The sequence below is a fragment of the Hypanus sabinus genome, chromosome 1 (assembly GCF_030144855.1).
Source record: "Hypanus sabinus isolate sHypSab1 chromosome 1, sHypSab1.hap1, whole genome shotgun sequence".
Taxonomy (NCBI): Eukaryota; Metazoa; Chordata; class Chondrichthyes; order Myliobatiformes; family Dasyatidae; genus Hypanus; species Hypanus sabinus.
The window spans coordinates 57201156-57223793 of NC_082706.1; the positions used below are offsets into that span (position 1 = coordinate 57201156).

The 22638-nt window shown below is 49.9% G+C and overlaps 1 protein-coding gene across 1 annotated transcript in view; it reads right to left on the reverse strand.

Moving 5' to 3' along the window:
* LOC132400995 (sialic acid-binding Ig-like lectin 8) overlaps window positions 1-22638 on the reverse strand; it is a 146452-nt gene that overhangs the window by 6174 nt on the left and 117640 nt on the right. Inside the window, exons 6-8 of the mRNA XM_059982721.1 lie at window positions 15280-15636; window positions 14653-14946; window positions 8822-8939 (exon numbers count right to left, since the gene is read on the reverse strand). Of these exons, the coding sequence (XP_059838704.1) occupies window positions 8822-8939; window positions 14653-14946; window positions 15280-15636 (769 nt within the window). The remainder of the gene's footprint in view (window positions 1-8821; window positions 8940-14652; window positions 14947-15279; window positions 15637-22638) is intronic.

Genomic DNA, 22638 nt, shown 5'->3' on the forward strand with positions numbered 1-22638 from the left:
GAACGAATGACACCAAACTCTGGAGTCACTTTTGGAACACTCTGCCATGGTGCAACAGGACACTAAACTGAACTGATGGAGACTGAGAGAGAGAGAGAGAGAGAGAGAGAGAGAGAGAGAGAGAGAGAGAGAGAGAGAGAGAGAGAGAGAGAGAGAGAGAGAGAGAGAGAGAGAGAGGGAGAGAGAGAGAGAGAGAGAGAGAGAGAGAGAGGGAGAGAGAGAGAGACAGAGAGAGAGACAGAGAGAGAGAGAGACAGAGAGAGAGAGAGAGAGAGAGACAGAGAGAGAGAGAGAGAGAGAGAGAGAGAGAGAGAGAGAGAGACAGAGAGAGAGAGAGAGAGAGAGACAGAGAGAGAGAGAGAGAGAGAGAGAGAGGGAGGTTGACTGTAAAGCCCGCCCACAGAGAAACTGATAGGTCTACTTAGCACGAAGAGAGACCAATCAGGATGCTCCCTCTCACTCGCACTCTTTCTCATCCTATTCCTCTCCCTCACCCTCTCCCTCTCCAACTCCCTCACCCTCTCCTTCAACTCCCTCACCCACTCCCTCTCCAACACCTTCTCCAACTCCCTCACCCTCTCCTTCAACTCCTCACCCACTCCCTCTCCAACTCCCTCCTCTCCTTCTCCAACTCCCTCACCCTCTCCCTTTCCAACTCCCTCACCCTCTCCCTCTCCAACTCCCTCACCCTCGCTCTCCAACTCCCTCCCGCTCCAACTCCCTCACCCTCTCCCACTCCAACTCCCTCACCCTCTCCTTTTTCAACACCATCACCCTCTCCTTCTCCAACTACATCACCGTCTCCCTCTCAACTCCCTCACCCTCTCCCTCTCCAACTCCCTCACCCTCTCCCTCTCCAACTCCCTCACGCTCTCCTTCTCCATCACCTTCTTCAACTCCCTCACCCACTCCCTCTCCAACTCCCTCACCCTCTCCTTCTCCAACTCCCTCACTGTCTCCCTCTCCAACTCCCTCACCCTCTCCTTCTCCATCACCTTCTCCAACTCCCTCACCCTCTCCTTCAACTCCCTCACCCACTCCCTCTCCAACTCACTCACCCTCTCCTTCAACTCCCTCACCCTCTCCCTCTCCAACTCCCTTACCCTCTCCCTCTCCAACTCCCTCACCCTCTCCCTCTCCAACTCCCTCATCCTCTTCCTCTCCAACTCCTTCACCCTCTCCTTCTCCAACCCCATCACCCTCTCCTTCTCCAACTCCATCACCCTCTTCCTCTCCAACTCCCTCACCCTCTCCCTCTCCAACTCCCTCAACCTCTCCCTCTCCGACTCCATCACCGTCTCCTTTTTCAACTCCCTCACCCTCTCCATCTCCAACTCCCTCACCCTCTTCCTCTCCAACTCCATCACCCTCTTCCTCTCCAACTCCCTCACCCTCTCCCTCTCCAACTCCCTCAACCTCTCCCTCTCCAACTCCATCACCGTCTACTTTTCAACTCCCTCACCCTCTTCCTCTCCAACTCCATCACCCTCTTCCTCTCCAACTCCCTCACCCTTTCCATCTCCAACTCCCTCACCTCTCCCTCTCCAACTCCCTCACCCTCTCCCTCTCCAACTCCCTCACCCTCTCCTTCTCCAACTCACTCACCGTCTCCTTTTTCAACTCCCTCACCCTCTCCCTCTCCAACTCCCTCACCCTCTCACCAACTCGTCACCCTCTACCTCTCCAACTCCCTCACCCTCTCCCAATCCAATTCCCTCACCCTCTTCCTCTCCAACTTCACCCTCTCCTTCTCCAACCCCTTCACCCTCTCCTTCTCCAACTCCCTCACCCACTTCCTCTCCAATTCCCACACCCTCTCCTTCTCCAACTCCATCACACTCTCCCTCTCCAACTCCCTCAACCTCTCCCTCTCCGACTCCATCACCGTCTCCTTTTTCAACTCCCTCACCCTCTCCCTCTTCAACTCCATCACCCTCTTCCTCTCCAACTCCCTCACCCTCTCCATCTCCAACTCCCTCACCCTCTTCCTCTCCAACTCCATCACCCTCTTCCTCTCCAACTCCCTCACCCTCTCCCTCACCAACTCCCTCACCCTCTCCTTCTCCAACTCACTCACCGTCTCCTTTTTCAACTCCCTCACCCTCTCCCTCTCCAACTCCCTCACCTCTCCTTCTCCAACTCACCGTCTCCTTTTTCAACTCCCTCACCCTCTCCCTCTCCAACTCCCTCACCCACTCCTTCTCCAACTCACTCACCGTCTCCTTTTCAACTCCCTCACCCTCTCCCTCTCCAACTCCCTCACCCCTCTCACCAACTCGTCACCCTCTACCTCTCCAACTCCCTCACCCTCTCCCAATCCAACTCCCTCACCCTCTCCCTCTCCAACTCCCTCAACCTCTCCCTCTCCGACTCCATCACCGTCTCCTTTTTCAACTCCCTCACCCTCTCCATCTCCAACTCCCTCACCCCCTTCCTCTCCAACTCCATCACCCTCTTCCTCTCCAACTCCCTCACCCTCTCCCTCTCCAACTCCCTCAACCTCTCCCTCTCCAACTCCATCACCGTCTCCTTTTTCAACTCCCTCACCCTCTTCCTCTCCAACTCCATCACCCTCTTCCTCTCCAACTCCCTCACCCTTTCCATCTCCAACTCCCTCACCCTCTCCTCTCCAACTCCCTCACCCTCTCCCTCTCCAACTCCTCACCCTCTCCTTCTCCAACTCACTCACCGTCTCCTTTTTCAACTCCCTCACCCTCTCCCTCTCCAACTCCCTCACCCTCTCACCAACTCGTCACCCTCTACCTCTCCAACTCCCTCACCCTCTCCCAATCCAATTCCCTCACCCTCTTCCTCTCCACTTCACCCTCTCCTTCTCCAACCCCATCACCCTCTCCTTCTCCAACTCCCTCACCCACTTCCTCTCCAATTCCCACACCCTCTCCTTCTCCAACTCCATCACACTCTCCCTCTTCAACTCCCTCAACCTCTCCCTCTCCGACTCCATCACCGTCTCCTTTTTCAACTCCCTCACCCTCTCCCTCTTCAACTCCATCACCCTCTTCCTCTCCAACTCCCTCACCCTCTCCATCTCCAACTCCCTCACCCTCTTCCTCTCCAACTCCATCACCCTCTTCCTCTCCAACTCCCTCACCCTCTCCCTCACCAACTCCCTCACCCTCTCCTTCTCCAACTCACTCACCGTCTCCTTTTTCAACTCCCTCACCCTCTCCCTCTCCAACTCCCTCACCCTCTCCTTCTCCAACTCACCGTCTCCTTTTTCAACTCCCTCACCCTCTCCCTCTCCAACTCCCTCACCCACTCCTTCTCCAACTCACTCACCGTCTCCTTTTTCAACTCCCTCACCCTCTCCCTCTCCAACTCCCTCACCCTCTCACCAACTCGTCACCCTCTACCTCTCCAACTCCCTCACCCTCTCCCAATCCAACTCCCTCACCCTCTTCCTCTCCAACTCCCACACCCTCTCCTTCTCCAACTTCCTCAACCTCTCCCTCTCCAACTCCATCACCATCTCCTTTTTCAACTCCCTCACCCTCTCCGTCTCCAACTCCCTCACTCTCTTCCTCTCCAACTCCCTCACCCTCTGCCTCTCCAACTCCATCAACCTCTTCCTCTCCAACTCCCTCACCCTCTCCATCTCCAACTCCTTCACCCTCTCCCTCTCTAACTCCCTCTCCATCTCCAACTCCCTCACCCTCTCCGTCTCCAACTCCCTTACCCTCTCCCTCTCCAACTCCCTCACCCTCTCCTTCTCCAACTCCCTCAGCCTCTCCTTCTCCAGCTCACTCACCCTCTTCCTCTCCAACTCCCTCACCCTCTCCCTCTCCAACTCCATCAACCTCTTCCTCTCCAACTCCCTCACCTTCTCCTTCTCCAACTCCATCACCCTCTTCCTCTCCAACTCCATCACCCTCTCCTTCTCCAGTTCACTCACCTTCTTCCTCTCCAACTCCCTCACCCTCTCCCTCTCCAACTCCCTCACACTCTCCCTCTCCCTCCATCAACCTCTTCCTCTCCAACTCCCTCACCCTCTCCTTCTCCAACTCCACCCTCTTCCTCTCCAACTCCCTCACCTCTCCTTCTCCAACTCCCTCACCCTCTCCCGCTCCAACTCCCTCACCCTCTTCCTCTCCAATTCACTCACCCTCTCCTTCTCCAACTCCCTCACCCTCTCCCTCTCCAACTCCCTTACCCTCTCCCTCTCCGTCTCCAACTCCCTCACCCTCTCCTCCAACTCCCTCACCCTTTTCCTCTCCAACTCCCTTACAATCTCCCTCTCCATCTCCATCACCCTCTCCCTCTCCAACTCCCTCACCCTCTCCCTCTCCAACTCCATCACCCTCTCCTCTGCAATTCCTTCACTCCCTCTCCAACTCCCTTACCCTCTTCCTCTCCAACTCGCTCACCCTCTCCCTCTCCAACTCCTTCACCCTCTCCCTCTCCAACTCCCTCAACCTCTCCCTCTCAAAAAATCGATTTCCAGGATACTGTATAGAAGTTGCGGGTATCAGGGAGCCGCGATCAATATGCAGAAGGCTCCCGGAAGTTCCGGGAGAGGTGGGATGTCTGTTATAGGGAACGCTGGATACAGGGCCCAGTGTGTTATAGGGACACGGGAATCAGGGCCCAGTGTGTTATAGGGACACGGGAATCAGGGCCCAGTGTGTTATAGGGACACGGGAAACAGGGCCCAGTGTGTTATAGGGACATGGAATCAGGGCCCAGTGTGTTATAGGGACACGGGAATCAGGGTCCAGTGTGTTATAGGGACACGGGAATCAGGGCCCAGTGTGTTATAGGGACACGGGAATCAGGGTCCAGTGTGTTATCGGCACACGGGAATCAGGGCCCAGAGTGTTATAGGGACACGGGAATCAGGGCCCAGTGTGTTATAGGGAGACAGGAATCAGGGCCCAGTGTGTTATAGGGACACGGGAATCAGGGTCCAGTGTGTTATAGGGGCACGGGAATCAGGGCCCAGTGTGTTATAGGGACACGGAATCAGGGCCCAGTGTGTTATAGGGACACGGTAATCAGGGTCCAGTGTGTTATCGGCACACGGGAATCAGGGCCCAGAGTGTTATAGGGGAGACAGGAATCAGGGCCCAGTGTGTTATAGGGAGACAGGAATCAGGCCCAGTGTGTTATAGGGACACGGGAATCAGGGTCCAGTGTGTTATAGGGACACGGGAATCAGGGCCCAGTGTGTTATAGGGACACGGGAATCAGGGTCCAGTGTGTTATAGGGAGACAGGAATTAGGGCCCAGTGTGTTATAGGCACATGGGAATCAGGGTCCAGTGTGTTAAAGGCACATGGGAATCAGGGCCCAGTGTGTTATTGGGAGACGGGAATCAGGGCCCAGTGTGTTATAGGCACATGGGAATCAGGGCCCAGTGTGTAATAGGCACACGGGAATCAGGGGTCCAGTGTGTTATACGCACACGGGAATCAGGGCCCAGAGTGTTATAGGGAGACAGGAATCAGGGCCCAGTGTGTTATAGGCACACGGGAATCAGGGCCCAGTGTGTTATAGGGACACGGGAATCAGGGCCCAGTGTGTTATAGGGAGACGGGAATCAGGGCCCAGTGTGTTATAGGCCCACGGGAATCAGGGCCCAGTGTGTTATAGGGACACGGGAATCAGGGCCCAGTGTGTTATAGGGACACGGGAATCAGGGCCCAGTGTGTTATAGGGACACGGGAATCAGGGCCCAGTGTGTTATAGGGACACGGGAATCAGGGCCCAGTGTGTTATAGGGACACGGGAATCAGGGCCCAGTGTGTTATAGGGAACGCTGGATACAGGGCCCAGTGTGTTATAGGGACACGGGAATCAGGGCCCAGTGTGTTATAGGGACACGGGAATCAGGGTCCAGTGTGTTATAGGGACACGGGAATCAGGGCCCAGTGTGTTATAGGGAACGCTGGATACAGGGCCCAGTGTGTTATAGGGACACGGGAGTCAGGGCCCAGTGTGTTATAGGGACACGGGAATCAGGGTCCAGTGTGTTATAGGGACACGGGAATCAGGGTCCAGTGTGTTATAGGGAGACGGGAATCAGGGCCCAGTGTGTTATAGGCCCACGGGAATCAGGGCCCAGTGTGTTATAGGCCCACGGGAATCAGGGCCCAGTGTGTTATAGGGACACGGGAATCAGGGCCCAGTGTGTTATAGGGACACGGGAGTCAGGGCCCAGTGTGTTATAGGGACACGGGAATCAGGGCCCAGTGTGTTATAGGCACACGGGAATCAGGGCCCAGTGTGTTATAGGGACACGGGAATCAGGGCCCAGTGTGTTATAGGGACACGGGAATCAGGGCCCAGTGTGTTATAGGGACACGGGAATCAGGGCCCAGTGTGTTATAGGGACACGGGAATCAGGGTCCAGTGTGTTATAGGGACACGGGAATCAGGGCCCAGAGTGTTATAGGGACACGGGAATCAGGGCCCAGTGTGTTATAGGGAGACAGGAATCAGGGCCCAGTGTGTTATAGGGACACGGGAATCAGGGTCCAGTGTGTTATAGGGGCACGGGAATCAGGGCCCAGTGTGTTATAGGGGCACGGGGATCAGGGCCCAGTGTGTTATAGGGACACGGGAATCAGGGCCCAGTGTGTTATAGGGACACGGGAATCAGGGTCCAGTGTGTTATAGGGAGACAGGAATTAGGGCCCAGTGTGTTATAGGCACATGGGAATCAGGGTCCAGTGTGTTATCGGCACACGGGAATCAGGGCCCAGAGTGTTATAGGGAGACAGGAATCAGGGCCCAGTGTGTTATAGGGAGACAGGAATCAGGGCCCAGTGTGTTATAGGGACACGGGAATCAGGGTCCAGTGTGTTATAGGGACACGGGAATCAGGGCCCAGTGTGTTATAGGGACACGGGAATCAGGGTCCAGTGTGTTATAGGGAGACAGGAATTAGGGCCCAGTGTGTTATAGGCACATGGGAATCAGGGTCCAGTGTGTTATAGGCACATGGGAATCAGGGCCCAGTGTGTTATTGGGAGACGGGAATCAGGGCCCAGTGTGTTATAGGCACATGGGAATCAGGGCCCAGTGTGTAATAGGCACACGGGAATCAGGGTCCAGTGTGTTATACGCACACGGGAATCAGGGCCCAGAGTGTTATAGGGACACGGGAATCAGGGCCCAGTGTGTTATCGGGATCAAGGTAATGTGGCCCAGTGTGCAAAAGGGTTCAAGTTAATAGTGCCCAGTGTACCATAGTGATCAATGTAATGGGGCCCAGTGTACCATAGGGATCAAGGTAATGGGGCCCAGTGTACCATAGGGATCAAGGTAATGGGGCCCAGTGTACCATAGGGATCAAGGTAATGGGGCCCAGTGTACCATAGGGATCAAGGTAATGGGGCCCAGTGTACCATAGGGATCAAGGTAATGGGGCCCAGTGTACCATAGGGATCAAGGTAATGTGGCCCAGTGTACCATAGGGATCAAGGTAATGGGGCCCACTGTACCATAGGGATCAAGGTAATGGGGCCCAGTGTACCATAGGGATCAAGGTAATGGGGCCCAGTGTACCATAGGGATCAAGGTAATGGGGCCCAGTGTACCAGAGGGATCAAGGTAATGGGGCCCAGTGTACCATTGTGATTAAAGAAATGGGACCAGTGTGTGATAGGGATCAAGGTAATGGGGTCCAGTGTGTTATCAGGATCAAGGTAATGGGGTCCAGTGTGTTATCAGGATTAAGGTAATGGGGCCCAGTGTGTTATCAGGATCAAGGTAATGGGGTCCAGTTTGTTACCAAGATCAAGGTATGGGGCCCAGTGTGTTGTCGGTACCATTGTAATGAGCCCCAGTGTGTTATAGGGATGAAGGTCGTTGGGCCAGTGTGCTTTCGTGATCAAGGTAATAGGGCCCAGTGTGATATCGGAATCAATGTAATGGGGCCTGGTTTTTATTGGGATCAGAGTAATGGGGCCCATTGTGTTATTAGGATCAAGGTAATGGGGTCCTTAGTGTTATTGGGATCAAGGTAATGGGGCCCAGTGCGTTATTGGGATCGAGGTAATGGGGAATTTTGTGGTATCAAGATCAAGATAATAGGGCCTACATGTTATCGGTAGCAAGGTTATGGGTCCAGTGTGTTTCTGGAATCAAGGCAATGGGGTCGACTGTGTTATTGGGATGAAGGTAATGGGGCCGTGTTTTATAGGGATTAAGGTAATGTGGCCCAATGTGTTATCGGGCTGGAAGTAATTGGACCAGTGTGTTCTCAGGATCAAGGTAATGTGGCCAGTCTTTCATTGCATCAAGATACTGGGACCCAGTGTGTTATATTGAACATGGGTACAATGTCCCAGTGCTTTATAAGGATCAAGAGCCGTTGGCCCCAGTGTGTTATATTGAACATGGGTACAATGTCCCAGTGCTTTATAAGGATCAAGAGCCGTTGGCCCCAGTGTGTTATATTGAACATGGGTACAATGACCCAGTGTGTTATAAGGATCATAGGAGCTTCGTTCGCACTCTTTGTGAGGGAGCCTGGGGACTATAGTGCCATGCTGTAGGAGTGTGAGGTGTGTTGAATGTCAGAGTATTTAACAGATATTGAAGGGTATCTCAGGTGGGATCAATTATATGCTCCAGGGGGATGTTTAGTAATGGGTGGAGTAGTGCTGTGTGCAGATGGTGAGAGGCTATCAGAAGAGGAATTCCAGATCTCTAGACCTAGACTGAAGGCATTGCCTCCAATGGCAGAACAGTAATATTCAGGTGATTGCTCAGAAGCTGGGATTGAGGAGAAAAGAGGGTCTTGGTACTGGAGATCTGGTAAATGGGGATATTTACTGTCTTCCGAACTAACACTCACCTGTTAGTTCTACGTCGGGACTGAAGAACGAACCAAGTCAGCGTCACCAAGATGAACAGGGATACAACTACTCCTGCCGCGGCCAGTGAGACAACCAGTGTTTCCACTGTTGGAGGAGCTAAGAATGAGAGAACAATTACTTATGGCAATTCCCTTGTGTGCTCAATGTGAGGGAATTCTCAACTATGTGACGGCCAGTGCCAAGGAAGTGCTGCAGTGGGACGAGCGGTGCAGAGACGACTGCATGATGTAAGGCGGCAGCACTGGGGCAGTTCTACACAGTGAGAGCTGCAGTACCAGTGGGGTACAGCACTGTAGCACTGGGGCAGTTCTGCACAGTGAGAGTATCAGTACCAGTGGGGTACAGCACTGTAGAACTGGGGCAGCTCTGCACAGTGAGAGTATCAGTACCAGTAGGGTACAGCACTGTAGCACTGGGGCAGTTCTACACAGTGAGAGTATCAGTACCAGTGGGGTACAGCACTGTAGCACTGGGGCAGCTCTACACAGTGAGAGTATCAGTACCAGTGGGGTACAGTACTGTAGCACTGGGGCAGCTCTACACAGTGAGAGTATCAGTACCAGTGGGGTACAGTACTGTAGCACTGGGGCAGTTCTGCACAGTGAGAGTGGCAGTACCAGTGGGGTACAGCACTGTAGCACTGGGGCAGCTCTGCACAGTGAGAGCAGCAGTACCAGTAGGGTACAGCACTGTAGAACTGGGGCAGTTCTACACAGTGAGAGTATCAGTACCAGTGGGGTACAGCACTGTAGCACTGGGGCAGCTCTGCACAGTGAGAATATCAGTACCAGTGGGGTACAGCACTGTAGCACTGGGGCAGCTCTACACAGTGAGAGTGGCAGTACCAGTGGGGTACAGTACTGTAGCACTGGGGCAGTTCTGCACAGTGAGAGCAGCAGTACCAGTGGGGTACAGCATTGTAGAACTGGGGCAGCTCTGCACAGTGAGAGTATCAGTACCAGTAGGGTACAGCACTGTAGCACTGGGGCAGTTCTACACAGTGAGAGTATCAGTACCAGTGGGGTACAGCACTGTAGCACTGGGGCAGCTCTGCACAGTGAGAATATCAGTACCAGTGGGGTACAGCACTGTAGCACTGGGGCAGCTCTGCACAGTGAGAATATCAGTACCAGTGGGGTACAGCACTGTAGCACTGGGGCAGCTCTGCACAGTGAGAATATCAGTACCAGTGGGGTACAGCACTGTAGCACTGGGGCAGCTCTACACAGTGAGAGTGGCAGTACCAGTGGGCTACAGTACTGTAGCACTGGGGCAGTTCTGCACACTGAGAGCAGCAGTACCAGTAGGGTACAGCATTGTAGAACTGGGGCAGCTCTGCACAGTGAGAGTATCAGTACCAGTAGGGTACAGCACTGTAGCACTGGGGCAGTTCTACACAGTGAGAGCAGCTCTGCACAGTGAGAGCTGCAGTACCAGTGGGGTACAGCACTGTAGTACAGGGGCAGCTCTGCACAGTGAGAGCTGTGGTACCAGTGGGGTACAACACTGTAGCACTGGGGCAGCTCTGCACAGTGAGATCGGCAGTGCCTGTAGAGTACAACAGGTAGTATAAAACCATATTTCAATTACTGCACAGAAACAGGCCATCTCAGCCCTTCTAGTCTGTGTCGAACGCTTATTCTCACCTAGTCCCATCGACCCGCACTCAGCTCATATCCCTCCATTCCTTTCCTGTCCATATACCTATCCAATTTTACTTTAAATGACAATACCGAACCTGCCTCTACCACTTCTACTGAAAGCTCATTCCACACAGCTACCACTCTCTGAGTAAAGAAATACCCTCTTGTGTTACCCCTAAACTTTTGCCGCCTAACTCTCAAATCATGTTGCCTTGTTTGAATCTCTCCTACTCTCTATGGAAGAAACCTATCCACTCCAACTCTATCTATCCCCCTCATAATTTGAAATACCTCTATCAAGTCCCCCCTCAACATTCTGCACTCCAAAGAATAAAGACCTAACTTGTTCAAACTTTCCCTGTAACTTAGAAGCTGAAACCCAGGTAACATTCTAGTAAATCTTCTCTGTTCTGTCTCTATTTTGTTAACATCTTTCCCATAATTCAGTTTACATCTGAACTGGGAAGGGGGGGGACAAATACTCTTGCAGGTAGGTTTGCTAGAGAGGCTCCAGTGGATTTAAACAAGATACAAGGAGAAAGGGAAGCAGAGTGTAGGAACAGATGTATGGGAGAAGGAAGAAAAAGAAGACAGTAATGTTGTTTGCAGCGTTACGGATAAACAGAGAGGAAGAGGTGACGAATTTCTTAAATGCATTTATTTTATTGCTAGGAGCATTGTAAGAAAGGTGGATGAGCTTAGAGCATGGATTGATACCTGGAAATATGGTGTTGTAGCTATTAGTGAAACATGGTTGCAGGAGGGGTGTGATTGGCAACCTACTATTCCTGGACTTCATTGCTTCAGGTGTGATAGAATCGGAGGGACAAGAGGGGGAGGTGTTGCGTTGCTTGTCAGAGAAAATATTACAGCGGTGCTCTGGCAGGATAGATTAGAGGGCTCATCTAGGAAGGAAATTTGGGTGGAATTGAGGAATGGGAAAGGCGTAGTAACACATATAGGGGTATATTATAGACCAACTAATGGGGAGTGAGAATTGGAGGAGCAAATTTCTAAGGAGAAAGCAGATATCTGTAGTCAGCAGAAGGTTGTGATTGTGGGAGATTGTAATTTTTTCCATTCTGTAAAAGGGCTGGATGGTTTAGAGTTTGTAAAATGTGTGCAGGATTGTCTTTTGCAGTACCAACTAGAGAAGGGGCAGTGTTGGATCTCCTGTTAGGGAATGCGATAGGTCAGGTGACAGAGGTATGTGTTGGGGAGCACTTCGGGTCCAGTGATCACAATGCCATTAGTTTCAATATAAATACAGAGAAGGGTAGGACTGGACTAAGGGTTCAGATTTTTGATTGGAGAAAGGCTAACTTTGAGGAGATGCGAAAGGATTTAGAAGGAGTGGATTGGGACAATTTGTTTTATGGGAAGGATGTAATAGAGAAATGAAGGTCATTTAAAGGTGAAATTTTGAGGGTACAGAATCTTCATGTTCCTGTTAGGTTGAAAGGAAAGGTTAAAAGTTTGAGAGAGCCATGGTTTTCAAGGGATATTGGAAACCTGGTTCAGAAAAAGAGAGAGATCTACGACAAATATAGGCAGCATGGAGTAAATGAGATGCTCGATGTAAAATGTAAAAAGAATCTTTAGAAAGAAATTAGAAAAGTTAAAATAAGATATGAGGTTGCTTTGGCAAGTAAGGTGAAAATAAATCCAAAGGGTTTCTACAGTAAGGTGAAAAGTGGTACGAATAGAGGTACAGATGGAGCGCTGCACAGTGAGAGTATCAGCAACAACAGAGTACAACACTGTAACAGTGAGGGAGCACTGTCCAGTGAGAGTATCAGCAACAACAGAGTACAACACTGTAACAGTGAGGGAGCACTGTCCAGTGAGAGTATCAGCAACAACAGAGTACAACACTGTAACAGTGAGGGAGCACTGTCCAGTGAGAGTATCAGCAACAACAGAGTACAACACTGTAACAGTGAGGGAGCACTGTCCAGTGAGAGTATCAGCAACAACAGAGTACAACACTGTAACAGTGAGGGAGCGCTGTCCAGTGAGAGTATCAGCAACAACAGAGTACAACACTGTAACAGTGAGGGAGCGCTGTCCAGTGAGAGTATCAGTAACAATAGAGTACAACACTGTAACAGTGAGGGAGCGCTGTCCAGTGAGAGTATCAGAAACAACAGAGTACTACACTGTAACAGTGAGGGAGCGCTGTCCAGTGAGAGTATCAGCAACAACAGAGTACAACACTGTAACAGTGAGGGAGCGCTGTCCAGTGAGAGTATCAGAAACAATAGAGTACAACACTGTAACAGTGAGGGAGCGCTGTCCAGTGAGAGTATCAGAAACAACAGAGTACAACACTGTAACAGTGAGGGAGCGCTGTCCAGTGAGAGTATCAGCAACAATAGAGTACAACACTGTAACAGTGAGGGAGCGCTGTCCAGTGAGAGTATCAGCAACAACAGAGTACAACACTATAACAGTGAGGGAGCGCTGTCCAGTGAGAGTAACAGCAACAACAGAGTACAACACTGTAACAGTGAGGGAGCACTGTCCAGTGAGAGTATCAGCAACAATAGAGTACAACACTGTAACAGTGAGGGAGCGCTGCACAGTGAGAGAATCAGTAACAATAGAGTACAACACTGTAACAGTGAGGGAGCGCTGTCCAGTGAGAGTATCAGTAACAATAGAGTACAACACTGTAACAGTGAGGGAGCACTGTCCAGTGAGAGTATCAGCAACAATAGAGTACAACACTGTAACAGTGAGGGAGCGCTGCACAGTGAGAGAATCAGTAACAATAGAGTACAACACTGTAACAGTGAGGGAGCGCTGTCCAGTGAGAGTATCAGAAACAATAGAGAACAACACTGTAACAGTGAGGGAGCGCTGTCCAGTGAGAGTATCAGCAACAACAGAGTACAACACTGTAACAGTGAGGGAGCACTGTCCAGTGAGAGTATCAGCAACAATAGAGTACAACACTGTAACAGTGAGGGAGCGCTGTCCAGTGAGAGTATCAGAAACAATAGAGAACAACACTGTAACAGAGAGGGAGCGCTGCACAGTGAGAGTATCAGTAACAATAGAGTACAACACAGTAACAGTGAGGGAGCGCTGTCCAGTGAGAGTATCAGAAACAATAGAGTACAACACTGTAACAGTGAGGGAGCGCTGCACAGTGAGAGTATCAGAAACAATAGAGAACAACACTGTAACAGTGAGGGAGCGCTGTCCAGTGAGAGTATCAGTAACAATAGAGAACAACACTGTAACAGTGAGGGAGCGCTGTCCAGTGAGAGTATCAGTAACAATAGAGTACAACACTGTAACAGTGAGGGAGCGCTGTCCAGTGAGAGTATCAGTAACAATAGAGAACAACACTGTAACAGTGAGGGAGCGCTGTCCAGTGAGAGTATCAGTAACAATAGAGTACAACACTGTAACAGAGAGGGAGCGCTGTCCAGTGAGAGTATCAGTAACAATAGAGTACAACACTGTAACAGTGAGGGAGCGCTGCACAGTGAGAGTATCAGTAACAATAGAGTACAACACTGTAACAGTGAGGGAGCGCTGCACAGTGAGAGTATCAGTAACAATAGAGTACAACACTGTAACAGTGAGGGAGCGCTGCACAGTGAGAGTATCAGTAACAATAGAGTACAACACTGTAACAGTGAGGGAGCGCTGCACAGTGAGAGTATCAGCAACAATAGAGTACAACACTGTAACAGTGAGGGAGCACTGTCCAGTGAGAGTATCAGAAACAACAGAGTACAACACTGTAACAGTGAGGGAGCGCTGCACAGTGAGAGTATCAGAAACAATAGAGTACAACACTGTAACAGTGAGGCAGTACTACACAGTGACAGCAGCAGCAACAATAGAGTTCTGCAGTGTAGTACTGAGGGAGCGCTGCATGCTTTGATGGATCACGGTGAGGGAGTATTTCACTCTCCGAGGAGGGAGAGCTGGACCTGCTGGAATCGATGCAGCTTTGCAAAGCTGAGAATCTGCCCTGGGACAGTGTCTGAACAGTGTGTGCAGAGGATTAGTAAACTCGGAATGGTTTGATGGGGCAGTACTGATAGGGGACTGTGTTTCTGGGGGAGCAATAACTACACTAATGGAGAGACAATGCAGAGGAATTGCTGCATTATGTTAAGATGTCACCGAATGCTGTCCATACTTACACCGCACGGTTAATGTGACTGTCTGCTCCGATGAAACAGATGTGTATTTGAATCTGCAGGTGAGATTTTGCCCGTGGAGTTTGAGCGCTGGGGTGAAGGTCAGAACAGATGTATATGTCAGAGTGCCAGCCCGTTCAGTTACACTGCTCGAGTTTAATGCCAATACATTCGAGGGCGTGATCCAGGTGAAGCTCGGTGTCGATCCACTACACGAGATGTTGAAGGTGCACCTTATGTTCACTGGTTTTCCTGCAACCATTTCAGCAGGGAATATCGAGGGGTTATCTGTGAAATCTAACACAGAGAAAGGGATCCTTTTAGATAAATGTAACGAGTAAGAAATGACTGCTGGTTTGGAGGAACAAGCCTGACAGATTCTCTCCCTCTGCTCAAAGCACCTTCACACTCAGCACCTTTGATACTGCTGGGTGAGCAGGTCGGTAACACGGGTTTGTGACTGGCAGGATTCTGCCCTAATCACTGTCCACAGCAGAATGGACACCATGCTCGTTAACCCTTCAATGACCATTTAAAATAGGTTTGTAACTATCTGTACGAAGGTGTGATTGATGTTACAGCGGTTTATCATATATCCCAATTTGATGGAAAATTATACCAGGCACTCACCAGTGACATGGAGCTGAGTTGGGGGCAGATAGCTGTGTCGATCCACATTTTCAGATGCAATTTTGAAGTAATAATATCCTTCATCTTCCTGCACGATGTTGTCTATAACCAGGGAACAGTCGCCATCTTTCAGTTTTCCGGAGAGCCGGGTGCGATGTTGAAACATCGGGAATACCTGACCGTGATCCTTGGAGTGGGCAGTGACAGTTTGAGACCGACACTCATCTTTCATCCAGATCCCAACCCAGGTTTCATTGTCCTCTTGCAAAAGAGAACTGTAGTGGCACGGAATCCGGGCACACAAACCCCTCTGCACGGTCACATCTGGTGGAGTGTTAGCTCTCCGATCGCCCGACACTGCACAGAGGAGAACAGGAACATCTTTCACCACTGATCAGCCACACCCTCAGCACCAGCCTCAGGTCCCCACTGTGGATACATTCAGTATCTCCCCTCTGACAGTGTGTTGTATCTCAGTATCTCCCCTCTGACAGTGTGATGTATCTCAGTATCTCCCCTCCGACAGTCTGATGTATCTCAGTATCTCCCCTCTGTCAGTGTGATGTATCTCTCTGTCTACCCTCTGACAGTGTGATGTATCTCAGTATCTACCCTCTGACAGTGTGATGTATCTCTCTATCTACCCTCTGACAGTCTGATGTATCTCAGTATCTCCCGTCTGACAGTGTGATGTCTCTCAGTATCTCCCCTCTGACAGTCTGATGTATCTCAGTATCTCCCCTCTGATAGTGTGATGTATCTCAGTATCTCCCCTCTGACAGTGTGATGTCTCTCAGTATCTACCCTCTGACAGTGTGATGTATCTCAGTATCTCCCCTCTGACAGTGTGATGTCTCTCAGTATCTCCCCTCTGACAGTGTGATGTATCTCAGTAACTCCCCTCTGACAGTGTGATGTATCTCTCTATCTACCCTCTGACAGTGTGATGTATCTCTCTATCTACCCTCTGACAGTGTGATGTATCTCTCTATCTACCCTCTGACAGTGTGATGTATCTCAGTAACTCCCCTCTGACAGTGTGATGTATCTCTCTATCTACCCTCTGACAGTGTGATGTATCTCTCTATCTACCCTCTGACAGTGTGATGTATCTCAGTAACTCCCCTCTGACAGTGTGATGTATCTCAGTATCTACCCTCTGACAGTGTGATGTATCTCAGTATCTACCCTCTGACAGTGTGATGTATCTCAGTATCTCCCCTCTGACAGTCTGATGTATCTCAGTATCTCCCCTCTGACAGTGTGATGTGTCTCAGTATCTCCCCTCTGACAGTCTGATGTATCTCAGTATCTCCCCTCTGACAGTGTGATGTATCTCAGTAACTCCCCTCTGACAGTGTGATGTATCTCAGTATCTCCCCTCTGATAGTGTGATGACTCTCCGTATCTCCCCTCTGACAGTGTAATGTATCTCTCTATCTACCCTCTGACAGTCTGATGTATCTCAGTATCTCCCCTCTGACAGTGTAATGTATCTCTCTATCTACCCTCTGACAGTCTGATGTATCTCAGTATCTCCCCTCTGACAGTGTGATGTATCTCAGTATCTCCCCTCTGACAGTGTGATGTATCTCAGTATCTACCCTCTGACAGTGTGATGTATCTCAGTATCTCCCCTCTGACAGTGTGATGTCTCTCAGTATCTCCCCTCTGACAGTGTGATGTATCTCAGTATCTACCCTCTGACAGTGTGATGTATCTCCGTAACTCCCCTCTGACAGTGTGATGTATCTCAGTATCTACCCTCTGACAGTGTGATGTATCTCAGTATCTCCCCTCTGACAGTGTGATGTATCTCAGTATCTCCCCTCTGACAGTCTGATGTATCTCAGTATCTCCCCTCTGACAGTGTGATGTATATCAGTAACTCCCCTCTGACAGTGTGATGTGTCTCAGTATCTCCCCTCTGACAGTGTGATGTCTCTCAGTATCTCCCCTCTGACAGTGTGATGTGTCTCAGTATCTCCCCTCTGACAGTGTGATGTCTCTCAGTATCTCCCCTCTGACAGTGTGATGTGTCTCAGTAACTCCCCTCTGACAGTGTGATGTGTCTCAGTATCTCCCCTCTGACAGTGTGATGTCTCTCAGTATCTCCCCTCTGACAGTGTGATGTATCTCAGTATCTCCCCTCTGACAGTGTGATGTATCTCAGTATCTCCCCTCTAACTGTGTGATGTATCTCAGTATCTCCCCTCTGACAGTGTGATGTATCTCAGTATCTCCCCTCTGACAGTGTGATGTCTCTCAGTATCTACCCTCTGACAGTGTGATGTATCTCAGTATCTCCCCTCTGACAGTGTGATGTCTCTCAGTATCTCCCCTCTGACAGTGTGATGTATCTCAGTAACTCCCCTCTGACAGTGTGATGTATCTCTCTATCTACCCTCTGACAGTGTGATGTATCTCTCTATCTACCCTCTGACAGTGTGATGTATCTCTCTATCTACCCTCTGACAGTGTGATGTATCTCAGTAACTCCCCTCTGACAGTGTGATGTATCTCTCTATCTACCCTCTGACAGTGTGATGTATCTCTCTATCTACCCTCTGACAGTGTGATGTATCTCAGTAACTCCCCTCTGACAGTGTGATGTATCTCAGTATCTACCCTCTGACAGTGTGATGTATCTCAGTATCAACCCTCTGACAGTGTGATGTATCTCAGTATCTCCCCTCTGACAGTCTGATGTATCTCAGTATCTCCCCTCTGACAGTGTAATGTGTCTCAGTATCTCCCCTCTGACAGTCTGATGTATCTCAGTATCTCCCCTCTGACAGTGTGATGTATCTCAGTAACTCCCCTCTGACAGTGTGATGTATCTCAGTATCTCCCCTCTGATAGTGTGATGACTCTCCGTATCTCCCCTCTGACAGTGTAATGTATCTCTCTATCTACCCTCTGACAGTCTGATGTATCTCAGTATCTCCTCTCTGACAGTGTAATGTATCTCTCTATCTACCCTCTGACAGTCTGATGTATCTCAGTATCTCCCCTCTGACAGTGTGATGTATCTCAGTATCTCCCCTCTGACAGTGTGATGTTTCTCAGTATCTACCCTCTGACAGTGTGATGTATCTCAGTATCTCCCCTCTGACAGTGTGATGTCTCTCAGTATCTCCCCTCTGACAGTGTGATGTATCTCAGTATCTACCCTCTGACAGTGTGATGTATCTCAGTATCTCCCCTCTGACAGTCTGATGTATCTCAGTATCTCCCCTCTGACAGTGTGATGTATATCAGTAACTCCCCTCTGACAGTGTGATGTGTCTCAGTATCTCCCCTCTGACAGTGTGATGTCTCTCAGTATCTCCCCTCTGACAGTGTGATGTGTCTCAGTATCTCCCCTCTGACAGTGTGATGTCTCTCAGTATCTCCCCTCTGACAGTGTGATGTGTCTCAGTAACTCCCCTCTGACAGTGTGATGTGTCTCAGTATCTCCCCTCTGACAGTGTGATGTCTCTCAGTATCTCCCCTCTGACAGTGTGATGTATCTCAGTATCTCCCCTCTGACAGTGTGATGTATCTCAGTATCTCCCCTCTAACTGTGTGATGTATCTCAGTATCTCCCCTCTGACAGTGTGATGTATCTCAGTATCTCCCCTCTGACAGTGTGATGTCTCTCAGTATCTCCCCTCTGACAGTGTGATGTCTCTCAGTATCTCCCATCTGACAGTGTGATGTATCTCAGTATCTCCCCTCTGACTGTGTGATGTATCTCAGTATCTCCCCTCTGACAGTGTGATGTCTCTCAGTATCTCCCCTCTGACAGTGTGATGTCTCTCAGTATCTGCCCTCTGACAGTGTGATGTATCTCAGTATCTCCCCTCTGACAGTGTAATGTCTCTCAGTATCTCCCCTCTGACAGTGTGATGTCTCTCAGTATCTCCCATCTGACAGTGTGATGTATCTCAGTATCTCCCCTCTGACAGTGTGATGTCTCTCAGTATCTCCCCTCTGACAGTGTGATGTCTCTCAGTATCTCCCATCTGACAGTGTGATGTGTCTCAGTATCTCCCCTCTGACAGTGTGATGTCTCTCAGTATCTCCCCTCTGACTGTGTGATGTATCTCAGTATCTCCCCTCTGACAGTGTGATGTATCTCAGTATCTCCCCTCTGACAGTGTGATGTCTCTCAGTATCTCCCCTCTGACAGTGTGATGTCTCTCACTATCTCCCATCTGACAGTGTGATGTCTCTCAGAATCTGCCCTCTGACAGTGTGATGTATCTCAGTATCTCCCCTCTGACAGTGTGATGTCTCGCAGTATCTCCCCTCTGACAGTGTGATGTCTCTCAGTATCTCCCATCTGACAGTGTGATGTATCTCAGTATCTCCCCTCTGACAGTGTGATGTCTCTCAGTATCTCCCCGCTGACAGTGTGATGTCTCTCAGTATCTCCCATCTGACAGTGTGATGTGTCTCAGTATCTCCCCTCTGACAGTGTGATGTCTCTCAGTATCTGCCCTCTGACAGTGTGATGTATCTCAGTATCTCCCCTCTGACAGTGTGATGTATCTCAGTATCTCCCCTCTGACAGTGTGATGTCTCTCAGTATCTCCCATCTGACAGTGTGATGTGTCTCAGTATCTCCCCTCTGACAGTGAGATGTCTCTCAGTATCTCCCATCTGACAGTGTGATGTCTCTCAGTATCTCCCCTCTGACAGTGTGATGTCTCTCAGTATCTCCCATCTGACAGTGTGATGTGTCTCAGTATCTCCCCTCTGACAGTGTGATGTCTCTCAGTATCTGCCCTCTGACAGTGTGATGTATCTCAGTATCTTCCCTCTGACAGTGTGATGTATCTCAGTATCTCCCCTCTGACAGTGTGATGTATCTCAGTATCTCCCCTCTGACAGTGTGATGTCTCTCAGTATCTCCCATCTGACAGTGTGATGTGTCTCAGTATCTCCCCTCTGACAGTGAGATGTCTCTCAGTATCTCCCATCTGACAGTGTGATGTCTCTCAGTATCTCCCCTCTGACAGTGTGATGTCTCTCAGTATCTCCCATCTGACAGTGTGATGTGTCTCAGTATCTCCCCTCTGACAGTGTGATGTCTCTCAGTATCTGCCCTCTGACAGTGTGATGTATCTCAGTATCTTCCCTCTGACAGTGTGATGTATCTCAGTATCTCCCCTCTGACAGTGTGATGTATCTCAGTATCTCCCCTCCGACAGTGTGATGTCTCTCAGTATCTCCCATCTGACAGTGTGATGTGTCTCAGTATCTCCCCTCTGACAGTGAGATGTCTCTCAGTATCTCCCATCTGACAGTGTGATATCTCTCAGTATCTCCCCTCTGACAGTGTGATGTCTCTCAGTATCTCCCATCTGACAGTGTGATGTGTCTCAGTATCTCCCCTCTGACAGTGTGATGTCTCTCAGTATCTGCCCTCTGACAGTGTGATGTATCTCAGTATCTTCCCTCTGACAGTGTGATGTATCTCAGTATCTCCCCTCTGACAGTGTGATGTATCTCAGTATCTCCCCTCTGACAGTGTGATGTCTCTCAGTATCTCCCATCTGACAGTGTGATGTGTCTCAGTATCTCCCCTCTGACAATGAGATGTCTCTCAGTATCTCCCATCTGACAGTGTGATGTCTCTCAGTATCTCCCCTCTGACAGTGTGATGTCTCTCAGTATCTCCCCTCTGACAGTGTGATGTCTCTCAGTATCTCCCCTCTGACAGTGTGATGTCTCTCAGTATCTCCCATCTGACAGTGTGATGTATCTCAGTATCTCCCCTCTGACTGTGTGATGTATCTCAGTATCTCCCCTCTGACAGTGTGATGTCTCTCAGTATCTCCCCTCTGACAGTGTGATGTCTCTCAGTATCTGCCCTCTGACAGTGTGATGTATCTGCGTATCTCCCCTCTGACAGTGTAATGTCTCTCAGTATCTCCCCTCTGACAGTGTGATGTCTCTCAGTATCTCCCATCTGACAGTGTGATGTATCTCAGTATCTCCCCTCTGACAGTGTGATGTCTCTCAGTATCTCCCCTCTGACAGTGTGATGTCTCTCAGTATCTCCCATCTGACAGTGTGATGTGTCTCAGTATCTCCCCTCTGACAGTGTGATGTCTCTCAGTATCTCCCCTCTGACTGTGTGATGTATCTCAGTATCTCCCCTCTGACAGTGTGATGTATCTCAGTATCTCCCCTCTGACAGTGTGATGTCTCTCAGTATCTCCCCTCTGACAGTGTGATGTCTCTCACTATCTCCCATCTGACAGTGTGATGTCTCTCAGTATCTGCCCTCTGACAGTGTGATGTATCTCAGTATCTCCGCTCTGACAGTGTGATGTCTCGCAGTATCTCCCCTCTGACAGTGTGATGTCTCTCAGTATCTCCCATCTGACAGTGTGATGTATCTCAGTATCTCCCCTCTGACAGTGTGATGTCTCTCAGTATCTCCCCTCTGACAGTGTGATGTCTCTCAGTATCTCCCATCTGACAGTGTGATGTGTCTCAGTATCTCCCCTCTGACAGTGTGATGTCTCTCAGTATCTGCCCTCTGACAGTGTGATGTATCTCAGTATCTCCCCTCTGACAGTGTGATGTATCTCAGTATCTCCCCTCTGACAGTGTGATGTCTCTCAGTATCTCCCATCTGACAGTGTGATGTGTCTCAGTATCTCCCCTCTGACAGTGAGATGTCTCTCAGTATCTCCCATCTGACAGTGTGATGTCTCTCAGTATCTCCCCTCTGACAGTGTGATGTCTCTCAGTATCTCCCATCTGACAGTGTGATGTGTCTCAGTATCTCCCCTCTGACAGTGTGATGTCTCTCAGTATCAGCCCTCTGACAGTTTGATGTATCTCAGTATCTTCCCTCTGACAGTGTGATGTATCTCAGTATCTCCCCTCTGACAGTGTGATGTATCTCAGTATCTCCCCTCTGACAGTGTGATGTCTCTCAGTATCTCCCATCTGACAGTGTGATGTGTCTCAGTATCTCCCCTCTGACAGTGAGATGTCTCTCAGTATCTCCCATCTGACAGTGTGATGTCTCTCAGTATCTCCCCTCTGACAGTGTGATGTCTCTCAGTATCTCCCATCTGACAGTGTGATGTGTCTCAGTATCTCCCCTCTGACAGTGTGATGTCTCTCAGTATCTGCCCTCTGACAGTGTGATGTATCTCAGTATCTTCCCTCTGACAGTGTGATGTATCTCAGTATCTCCCCTCTGACAGTGTGATGTATCTCAGTATCTCCCCTCTGACAGTGTGATGTCTCTCAGTACCTCCCATCTGACAGTGTGATGTGTCTCAGTATCTCCCCTCTGACAGTGAGATGTCTCTCAGTATCTCCCATCTGACAGTGTGATGTGTCTCAGTA